General features: G+C 44.0%; 1 protein-coding gene across 7 annotated transcripts in view; it reads left to right on the top strand.

The window, feature by feature from the left end:
* The window catches only part of phldb2b (pleckstrin homology-like domain, family B, member 2b), an 81,850-nt gene that overhangs the window by 32,835 nt on the left and 36,906 nt on the right, over positions 1–12,109 (top strand). For 6 of the 7 annotated variants that reach the window (XM_083777914.1, XM_083777910.1, XM_083777909.1 and 3 more), the window contains exon 6: positions 10,882–11,001. In XM_083777914.1, coding sequence (XP_083634040.1) covers positions 10,882–11,001 — 120 coding nt within the window. Of the gene's footprint in view, positions 1–365; positions 576–10,881; positions 11,002–12,109 lie in introns of those variants that run through there. The other variant, XM_083777915.1, reaches the window with a different exon arrangement.

The following is a 12,109-nucleotide window of genomic DNA, read 5'->3' as shown; positions in this document are numbered from 1 at the left end:
GGGCGTCCACCAAATACCTCGCCGTCTTATTACCCTTTGTACCTACCAACTACATAGCCGGGGGGTTGGGAGGAATAGCGACATTGGGCTTTTTAATTATTTACAGTCGAATCACAAATCACCGTGGCGTGTCGGGCGCGCTTTTCATTGTCGCTAGAGGCTAGAGGCGTCGTTAAATGAGACGACATCGTGTACGGGAGTTTTCCAGGGTGTCTTTTATAGAACCATATGTGGCTCAAAGAAAGTAAAACCCCCTCTCTCTCGCAGTTGGTGCGCTCCGAACGCTGCAGACTGCAGAGCAGACTCGTGGATGGTAAATCAGTGGACTCGCTGGACTGCTGCCTTCGGCACACAGACAGACGCACAAGAGCAACAGTTATTGTAGAGGGGTAATAACAATATACAAAGAACCGACCGAGGGGATTTGTTTTCCTTCCCAGTTAATCGGTTTTGGCCTATATTTTTTTTAAATATATTTTACATTTTTGGTCATGGTAGTTCTGCAGGCGTAAACGAAGAGAAGTTGTTTTCGACGTGAGTGACTCGCAGGCAACACTGAATGGGATCATAAAAAGGTTTGTAAAAGTTGAGCTGTTCTGCAGTCAGAAGTTCAGAGAGTTTAGCTCTGCAATCTGTTGCCTCTCTCTCTTTCGGTTGCTTTTTTATGTCTATTTTATTTATTTACAGCATGCAAGCCAATAAGCCATGCGTCCCAACCACTACCAGTCCAGACACTTCTCTTTAAAGTCTCCCTGGGATTTAATCGTTGCTGTTTTCATGCAAAGGAAAAGCAAATATACACTTGATTGATCAGGTAGGACGTTGTTTAGTTTTTTCCCCCATACAGTCGTCTGCTCATCATGAATTGATGTCGTCTAGCTCTGGTCCACAGCTCCAGAGCCAGATGTAGTCTTTGCCTCTCCTCCTTCTTTTTACGGTGGCTAAACGTTAGACAACGTTTCATCCACCCCCAGTATTAATGTAACATTAGTATCGCGTTTCACCCCCCCAGTAATGTAATATTAGTATCGTGTGTTTGGACAAACGGCATTGTTCATGAGCCGCTGTAGTTGATTAGTCTACTAACGACATCGTTGCTGTCTGTCGCAATGCACTGCAAACCAATCCCAAAAGAATGCGTTGCGTTAATTTAATTTCCTCGAGATTTACGACCCAAAGTTTGGAAATAATCAACTTGCAACTTTGTTGGATCCACCCCATTGTCTACGTTTTAGCTGGGGAGGTTCTGCACTGCAGACTGCTGTGTGTGTGGAATGGATGGATGAGACATTCAGAGGCAGGCAGCAGCCCCCAAGGCTGTAAAGTAAACAGTCACCATGGGCTGGCTACCTGACACCTGGAAACAATACCCCACGCATTGTCCCCTGTCCACAACCTACACCACACTTCTAAAAATGAGAGATTGTGTGTTAAACTTAAACCAGTCTTCTCTGCCTGTCTAGGCTGTCTGTATATTCTAAGCAAGGGGTAATCAATGTGCAGGAGGAGTCAGAGGTAATTATTGAGAAATAAAGCCTGACAGGGTGATTAGACCTGGATTATCCACATGGCATAATAACCTTTACACTATGTTGGACCTTTGCTGACCCAGGAATCAGGATCATTCATGTGTGTGTGAGAGAGAGAGTGTGTTTGTTTATTGGTCTGCGTAGGGTCAACTTTTATGTTTGCTGAGTTTGTGTGTATTTGAGAGAGATTCATACACTAAACTAGAAACAATTAAAGGCTCAATGGAGCATACATCTCTGCCAGGAGGCACACATACTTTCTCTGTTGGTACTTGGTACATGTGAGTGATGTTATTGTTGGGGGGGGGGGGGGGGCTAATGACAAAGGATCCTGATGGTTAATGCCTTGTGTTAAGAGGCTGGTAATACAAATTGGGCTGGGAATGTAACAGACAGCGGCCCCTATATGTCTATCCAAAACGACATAAAATAATAAAGCATTTACAGCAGGCAGCCAAAGTGCAGAAATCAGCTGATAAGCCAGTATATTATTAAAGTAATTACAAACTAGATAATTATTGATAGTTTGGGGTTGCAGCTGTCAACTTCAAGACCTGAGGAAAATATGTTTTTGAGGGGCGCCAGCCCCTCCTATATTCAGCTATAGTGTAGATCCTAACACAAACATTAAATGCAATTGAAAATGAATGGAGAAATGAATGAGAATGAGATGTGTCTGAACAAATCAGTCTTTTTTTTAATTAAATTCCTATTGACAATGAATGGAGAATTTACAATTTATGCGTCTGAGCAAATCAACATGATGTATTGTACGATGATAAGAGCACCCCTCACTTCACACGGGTGTGACTTTTCTATGACGTAGGGATCAATGTTTAATACATTTGTTTTTAATTCCCCCCTATGTTCAATCAGAACTAAGTGAAAGGCTAAGGCACCTCAATCCCTTCCACTAATGTTTGCAGCCAAACAACAATGTAGAATCTCAAAAGGCTGCTTGACGCTCATTCTTGTCACATGAGTTTCTTGGCCTAGTACTGGCAGCCGCGTGCACAAGAACCGTGGCACTGATCGGCGCAGTAGTTTGGTTTGTGAGATTAGCTGTGGACACATAGGGGATTAAATGTAATCTCCAGTCCGGCCATGCCGCCTTCGGCCTGGCAGAGATAATCACACCACCGAGTCACCGACTGACTCCCTTGAGGAAGATCTAGTTTATTATATGTTTTCATAACATCACTGCTCAACTCTGGTGGCCCTGGAGGGGTTAATTTGTGGTTTCGGGGCCAATTTACGCTCCCGGTGGGACTTTTGTTAGTGTGTGTGTGTGTGTGTGTGTAACTGACTGTGTATATGTGCACAGATTTTTTCAATTTAGGCATTTAACAGATGCTCTTATGCAGAGCAAGATTGCAGTAAACCGCGGCACCAAACTTTAACAGTCAACCGACAACAGAAGAGGTCGAGTCAGAGTGGCAAAATCTAAAGATTGCAATAATTAACGGCGCATGAACTTTAGAGGTCAACCACCAACAACAGTGTCAACGGCCCATGAACTTTAGAAGTCAACCGCCAACAACGGTGTCAAGTCAATACTAGTGCCAAGAAAACAATGTGCTACATGATGGCATAATGTAATGTGTATGCATGGCTTGTATGTTGTATGTGTTTATTAACCCATTTTGTGGCGGGAACCCCTTTTGGTGTTAGCATTGTTATGCTTTGGCTATTGAAAAATAGCAGATCTACAAGCTCATAGCGCACCACCGAGTGGCGCGCTACGAGCTTGTAGGTCTGCTATTTTTGAAACATCGAAGAACGACTGACATAGAAACATAGCTTTTTCAGAAAACTGTCAGGATCTAGAAGACATTTTTAGAATCTGATCTCAGGTCAAAATGGGTTAAGACATTGTATACACACATACCGCTGACTTATATTGAAATAAAGACCCCTGATGTTTCATAATTGGTCACTGAAATTCTGTAACACATTTGCTATATGCAGTAGCCCGTAACACCTGCAGCAACTGGGGGGGAGGAGGAGAGACTTCATCCAAGCAGATGTATCCACACTCAATCGTCATCATTGGGGTTTATTTTTCATCCAAACATAATGGTCCTAATCTGGCAGTTCCTCCACTCATGTTAACCAAACAGAGCAACAGGTTCGAGTTTCCTCCTCCCATAACATTGTGGCGAGAGTGTAGTGGCTTTCACTCAGATCTATATATGGGGGGAGAAATTGGGTCCAGACTGCGATACGAGCTCGTACATCTGGGCCTTCAAAGGCTCTGAGGTCTGCCTTTGGAGATGGCAAACTTTAAATTAGCCTCTATATATGTTTATATACAGAGTTTTTTTTTAATGTTGTTTGATGGTAGCATGTTAGAGGTGTACATGTTTGTTATGAGCCAATTCAAAATGTTAAATTAACCAATGAAAGAGTGGAAAGCGAGGAAATTAATTTAGTCTTTTAGGGGGATGCGTGGGGGGTACATGTGTTTTTCTGTTTGTGTCTGTCTGTGTGTGTGTGTGTGTGTGTGTGTGTCATTGTCGAACTTGAAATTAGCCTACATACAAGTGGGCAAGATTATTTTTTGTGTACATGCTCTTGTACCTCTGTCACTCACACATGGCTATGGTTTGAGGTTATGGTTAGGAGAGGGAATTTCTTCAGAAGTATAGCAATACACATGTTTGTGTATATATACATGTGTAGGAGGAGTCCTGAATTGACCTCACAAATGCTGTTTTCCATGTAATTCACTAGATTCTCTCTCTCTGCTGTATCCACATCTTGTCTGTCTGTCTCTGTCAATGCTCTTCTTTATTGTTACATCTTGTGTACATGTATAGGTATTTGTGTTTGGCTGTGGCCATGGCTGTGCGTCTTATGTTATCAGTCTGCATTTACTGCAGTTAATTGTCTCCACCAGGCCGCAGGCATGGGGGGAGAGTATGTTTTGCACTCTGTCCGTCCGTCCGTCTGTGTACAGCTACAACATTGGCTTTCAAAGTTTGCAGGATTGGCCCGTTTTGAACAAAAAGCCTCAAATCACGCAGCGTGCAATTTATGTGAAACCTGCCACAGATGTTCCTTCTAGGCTGAGGAATATATACCACCCTTTTCACATTGGCCTGTTATAGCGCCACCAACAGGTGGACTTTTGCAAAACACATTTTTGGAACAAAATGCCTCAAATCATCCAATTGCCATCCAAGGCATAAGAAGAAATGGCACCCATTTCACATTGGCTTATTATAGCATCACCAGGAGGCCACAACCTGACCTGCCCTGGTGGAGACCTGTGCCCCGAGGGGTACTTTTTCTAGTTCATTCCTTCGCTTGCTCACTCACTCACTCACTCACTCACTCACTCACTCACTCACTGACACTCACTGACACTCACTCAATTCAAAGGAGCTTTATTGGCATGAGAAAACATACGTTTACATTGCCAAAGCAAAAGTGGAACAAAAAATCAAGATAAACAATGTATGTACAAATAAATATTGAATATAAATAGTTATAAAATAAAGGTGTAAACAGAGCTGTGTTACATTAACACTTTGAGTAATTGACTATCTTGTGAAAACCATAAAAATATTGTGCATTTCTGTCAGAGATAGTTATACATATAGGAGAGGTTAGCTTGGTATAGACTTTTGAAAGTCTCTGTCTCTGTCTCTGTCTCTGTCTCTGTCTCTGTCTCTGTCTCTGTCTCTGTCTCTGTCTCTGTCTCTGTCTCTGTCTCTGTCTCTCTCTCTCTCTCTCTCTCTCTCTCTCTCTCTCTCTCTCTCTACCCCATGCCTGTGTTGTGGATGGGGGAAGGAGGAGGAGAGGATTAGCCTGTGGTTATTTGTTAGCCCAGGGTTAGAGGAAATGAGTACAAGTGGAGCCTGTGAACAAATAATGACGACCGCACATTTCAGTCACCTCTCCGCTCAAATCTGGCACATGGTGAGTCTAATAAGACTGGGAAATTAGCTTTTTACGAGAGTAGACATGGTTGCGAGGTGTGTGTGTGTGTGTGTGTGTGTGTGTGTGTGCATGTGCACAGTGCATGCTCACATGCGTGCGTAAGTACATGTGTGAGCATGCACTGTTACTGATACTAAATGTTACTGTGACTCATTAGTCGGTCACTGACACACATGATAGCATACACATGAAAACATACACACATTACTCATGTCTGGTGTTGAACACCTACTATTAGCTTTTGCTCACACAAGCATTCATGGTTACAGGACCTTACCTCTTTTCTTTGTCTATTCCTCTGTTTCTCAGACACACTGATCCTTTGATGTGTGTGTGTGTGTGTGTGTGTTGCCACATCCGCATGGTGTGTGTTCGAACCTGTAAGATAGTGTTTATGTGAGTGAGTATTTGGGAAGTTCGCAGTCCAGCTGTGTAGACTAAACATTCTGGTGTGTGTGTGTGTGTGTGTGTGTGTAATGGCACTACATCAGCACTATCCTCAAAGACCACTCTTGTCTTTTAACCCCAAGTAAAGACTGTGTTGAACTTGAAGCCCCCAAATAATTATGCCTCAGCTAGATGCACTGACATGCACGCATACACACACACACGTGCACACATTATAGCGTGCACAGACACAAAATCAACGTCTCTGTCAGCGAATAGCCAGTTTGCCAGTACCCACAGAAGAAGAACACACAGCACACATTCAGTCATTATCTCTGACATCGATGTGGGCTAAACCAAAAACTGATTTTAAAGCTGATTTAGCTGATTTCACAGTGACCTAATTTTTTTAATTATTTAGCCATGGATTTTATCGTACAACATATTCTCCCAAAACATCTCGTCTTACACTGGGGTTTGAGAGAGAGAGAGAGAGAGAATTAGTGCTGACATTTTTCCATTCAGCGTTTTTCCATTACTCCTCTCTTCCCTGCTCTCTCTCTCTCTCTCTCTCTCTCTCTCTCTCTCTCTCTCTCTCTCTCTCTCTCTCCACCCCCCCCCCCCTCTCTCTCTCTCTCTCCATCCCTCTGTGTCTCTCTCCCTCTCTGTTCAGTGGGGTTGGCATCTGACTTCAGGTCTAAGGAATCTGATGTAACTGTAGAGGCGGTTTACAGTTTTACAGACGCTCACTAATGGGGGTTGGGGGGATTAAGTACAGTGCTCTGCTCATGTGAAACCCCCCGTGACGGACTATAGACTTTGGTTAAAACAGTGACAGTGTTGCACAGAGTGACAGATAAAGAGATCGTTGATTTTCTATACAATATGTGTTAACTACTGTCTGTCGGTCAGTCTGACTCTCTCTTCCTTTCTGTTCTTGACTTTTACAGTGTGTACAGTGTCCAACCCCCCCCCCCCCCCCTTACCCCCTGTACACTCTGTCTCTGTGTCAGCATCTCTCCGTCTCTCTCTGCTTTCGGAGCTGTTTGGACAGCTGTGGTTGTCTAGTGTAGAGGTTGTGACCCCAATGTCTTGTTTAATGCTCAGCCTCTCTCAGCGTAATTGATGGCCAGAGCAAACACTGTGGTCTGGACTGTGTGTGTGTGCGTGTGTGTGTGTGTGTGTGTGTGTGTGTGTGTGTGTGTGTGTGTGTGTGTGTGTGTGTGTCACACCAGTGGATAAATATCCTGGCGCTTTTTACCTGTCTCTGTGTACATTTCTTGTGAATGTGTATACGATGTGTGGCCACACATGAGTTGCTGCTGCACATTCTGTTGTCTGTGTGTGTGTTGGCATCTGACCGTCTTTGTGAGAGGGGAAGGGGGGGTGTGTGTACACATTGACCACTTAAACCTTAAACTTTGTTGACCCACGGGTATGTACGCCCCCCTCCTTTCCCCACATTTCGCCAAATCTCTTTGTGAAAAACTGCCGATCTGCAAGCTCACAACGCACCGAGTTGCAATGCATTGTGAGCTTTTAGATTGGCAATTGTTTTTTTTTGCCAAATGTTTGGTTGGGTTCTCGTTCTCATGCTTAAAATAGGAATCATTCTAAGAGAGAAATAATCAAAAATGCTGCGTACTGCTGCATATGCCAAAATACAAACAGCAGGGGGCTGACGGCTCACTTTAAGATGTTCTTTATTCACAGCAGCAGCAGAATACGAACGACGTTTCGACCTTGCGGTATTTTTCAAGTTAAAACAGGAACCACCTGTAGACATTTCATGCAGTTATGATGACGACATGGTTATATGTATACTAGTAAAACTATAGTCTACTCTGCTGTGAAGTGCACAGTTTGACTGCCAACAGATGGGAGGCAGGTTGGTACCTGGTAGTATAACCGGAGGGCCGATGTCCCCGGTCTTCCTCTGCCGTAGTGCCCTTGAGCAAGGCCCTGAATCCCTAGCCAAGTTCCAACTAATATAAGGGTTGTGTCATTCTAGGAGCTGTTCTGGTCCTTAACCCATTCTGACCTGAGATCAGATTAAAAAAATGTCTTCTACATCCTGACAGTTTTCTGAAAAAGCTATGTTTCCATGTCAGTCGTTCTTCGATTTTCAAAAATAGCAGACCTACAAGCTCGTAGCGCGCCACTCGGTGGCGCGCTATGAGCTTGTAGATCTGCTATTTTTCAATAGCTAAAGCATAGCATAATGCTAACACCAAAAGGGGTTCCCGCTCAAAATGGGTTTTTAACATAGTCAGTAGAAGATAGCCATCGAAGCAATACTACTTTTCCTTTTTAGGGATCACTACATCATCAAAACAATAATCATTTGTGGATTTGTTTTCATGGCTTGTTCCAGGAAATGGTCTGCCAAAATGTGTGCGGCTGTAGCTTAGTAGTGGGTACAGCCAGGGTCCAGCTGGCTTCTTGGGTAGAGTAGAAAGTCACTGGTATGCCCTCCTGGTCTGCCCTGTAAACAGTACGTGTCACTGGTATGCCCTCCTGGTCTGCCCTGTAAACGGTACGTGTCGAAGAGTCCCTGAGCAAAACATAATAAGCCCTAACGGCTCCTTTACCAAGCGGTCATCATGACCATCTAAGCTGAAACTGAATTCCTCCCCACGGGATTAATAAAGATCTACTTTCACCTTTATGTAATACAGGGTTCCTCCTACGGTCATGTAATTCCTGGAGATATTTTGAAATTAGACAAAACATTTTCCAGTCCTCCTGGAAAAGGTTTGGAATTTATCAAGGTTCCTGGAGGGAAACATATTTTTGCTATGCATTGATTTTGTTCATATTTTCCAAAACATGTGTAACATTACATTACACGAAATAATGACAAAAAGAACAGATCTAGAAGCACAATGTGCCACAGTGTGATAGGTTGCTCTAAGGTTAGGCGGTGTAGTTAACTTAAAATTTGTCACGAAATTATATTCTGTGCTTTATTTTTGCTACACTGCCTGTCTTTGGCATTACACATTATTGCGCTAAATTATTGTTAGTCTGGAAATTGGGTTAAATATTCTGGAAAAGGAAATTCATTGGTAAAAATGTGTGGGAACCCTCAACCCTATATGAACAGGACAAAACAATGTGATATTGTTTCTTACAATGTCAGCTCAAATGTATAACTAGAAAATAACTAACAGATTTTCAAGGTAACAGTAACAAGTTCGTAAAGACACTCTGGGTTACTGGGTAACTTAAACGTTAGAAAGACTAACCCAGAGAAACACTCTCTGGACTCACGGATGATGGGATCACACATCAAACAAGGTTTTGAACTCTGTTTGAACATGACGTAGACTAGAGCAGTGGTTCCCAAACCTTTTAGCTCTAGACCTAGAAAAATGAAATGAGATGTTTGCCCGGGACCCAAACTAGTGAAAATAGCAGATCTACAAGCGCGCTGCGAGCGTGTAGATGAGCAATTTTCACTACTTCTTAAATTAATAATTTATGGAATTTCTTAGGTTTTTCTATTATTTCTTCATTAAATATTGGGCCGTTTTTTATAAAATGTTTTGAAATGACAATAACTAGTAAAAACTAAAATAGAAAACAAAAAATAAAGGGACCCATAAATATGTGTCTGCGACCCACAAATGAGTCCCGACCAAGTGTTTGGGAACCAGTTGACTAGGCTAGAGTCTTCATCGTTGGCCATATTTGCTGATAAAATCTACAGTGATGTTAGTTACCTAGAGTGTTTACTGATTTATCATCCATTACTCAGAGCACCAGGATTCCCCAGAAGCTTTCTGAAGTGCGATTGTGTCTAATTTTCAATGAGAGGCCTGCGCTTTTTTTGTATGCGTGGAGAAGTTGAGGGGCGACAACGCAAGCATATTTACGCGGGCGCGGTCCCGTGAAATTGTCGCAAGCGTGCTCGTTTCGTGCACACGCTCGCGAGTCGCGACTTACTAGACCTGGCTTGTGTTGAGCTGGAGTGTTGCAACCACTCCAAGGAACAGCAATGTCCGTGTTAACCTATGTGACTTTAACCTATGTGACTTTACTTTAAGTACCTATGAATGCCAGTAAGGGCGCTGTTGTGCCAGAAACGGAGAGAGAGAGAGATAGTGCTGCACTGTTGCCTGCTGATGAGAGAGAACCACTCCGTTCACACGGGTGTGATGTTTTTAACGTTTGCCCCTCATGAGCAGACCTGTCCTCGATCCAGACGCTGCCCATCTGAAAGGGCCTTAGATCAAGCTTTAATTTGTGTCTCTTCTCGTGTTGCACACGTTATGTGACTCGTGACTGTCTCACCTTGATGCAGTTTGCCCCGCCCACTTGGCACATCGAGCATGGCTAAACAAATCTGTGTTATTTGCAACTGCAAGTGCTGCTGTTTGCCCCGCATCTGATTTTAGTACACACCCACAAGCCCGAATGTGTTTTGATTCATGTGTTTCAATGAATAAATCACTGCACAAAAGCATTGTTGTACATGGTATCCATTCCATTTACACATACTTAAGTTACATGTGGTCACATACAGTATGTATGTGACCACATGTAACAGGGAACAAACTGAACTTTTTGCCATATACCAGCCAAAATGGCTGGTAGATTTTAAAAACTACTAGCCAGGAAGATTGTTTTCACAGACAGAAGACAGAATCACAAACATACAACCAAACCACCAAAGCTATTTATTGTACAGAAATCTTAAAATTCAGAATGCTGTGTGCTCTCAACTTTTATTTCCACAGCCATAGTGATTAGTGACTGGTTAGTCTCTAATTTACCATCCAAAGAGGTGGTTGGCGGCTGGCAGCGGGTGTTCACTTTGTTCCCTTATACCAATATACCCAGTAAGCCCTATTTTATACACACAATGGTGTCGTGCAGCGGAAATATCCGTTCTACCAATCTCACAAGCCTGTAGAAAGAACTCTGAGCTCGATGATTGCTAATTTAAATCATGTGGTTAAAGCTTCCGTCGTACTTGATTTGACTGTGTGTGTGTGTGTGTGTGTGTGTGTTCCAGGTTACTCCCTGTGTCTGGGTAAATCCTATTTCTTCCGCTTCAACCACCCAGAGGAGGCCAGCAGAATGAAGAGCATGTTGCCACAGAAGAGTCCCGTGTCCCCGCTAGCCTACAGCACAGGTACGCCACTACGCGCGTGCACGCGCACACACACACACACACACACACACACACACACACACACACACACGCCTAGCTATATGATCATCTCTCTGACTGACCTTTGACCCGAACTTGATCCCGGGGGCTCTTTGCTTTGATCCTCCCCTCCTTTCTTCCTCCTCTGCTCTGTCCTCTCATCATGCGTCGCCTCCTCTCTCTCTCTCTCTCTCTCTCTCTCTCTCTCTACTTCACTCTTCATCCCTCCATCCTCCTCCCCGTCTTCCTCCTTCCCTCGGCCCCTCCTAAGGCCCCATTCATGCTCCGTCAGCGAGACTGTCGGAGTGACGGTCGAGTCGAGTCGCGGGATGCAAAGTGTTGTTGTTGTTGTTGTCTCTTCCGTTCTACCATTGCGGCGTGTTGTAGGCATGTGTGAAGTTGTGACGCGTTGGGTTCAAATGCCAACCAATAGGACAGACAGAAGTGCTGTAAGTTCATCGCTGTAGTTTTCTTTCGGTAAGCCACACTCTAAAGCAGCAAGTCACAAACAAACTACACACACACACCGGAAAACCAGCACTCTGCTGGCCCTGCTCGCCGCTCCGCAAGACGCCATGGAAAAATGGACGCACGCGGCTGAAGTTTTGGGTTGCGTTTCAGATGTGCTGTCTGAGGCGAATGTCTGAGTCCAGCCATGGTCATCCATTGGTCCACTAGCCTGTTGTTTCTGACAACTACAGGTAGATGCGCACGGACAGGTGTGTGTGTGTGTGTGTGTGTGTGTGTGTGTGTCTAAGACAAACCAAATGCAGGTGAGGGTTCATCTAAAGCAGGGAGTTTACAGTTGGCCTACTTCAAACGTGTGTACTTGCGCACACACACACACGCACACGCACACGCTCGCTCACCTTCGTTGACACAACCCTATCAATCACCACGGAGATGGCAGAATCCAGCTGGCATCACCATAACGATGGAGGATCAGCGCATGCTAATACATTCCATGCACTTTAAGTTTACGCGCACGCACACACACACACACACACACACACACACACACACACACACACACACACACACACACACACACACACACACACACACACACACACACACACACACACACACA

Source organism: Protomyctophum parallelum (assembly GCF_964188405.1).
Source record: "Protomyctophum parallelum genome assembly, chromosome: 12".
Lineage (NCBI taxonomy): Eukaryota > Metazoa > Chordata > Actinopteri > Myctophiformes > Myctophidae > Protomyctophum > Protomyctophum parallelum.
This window is presented reverse-complemented; position numbering and strand designations above follow the sequence as displayed.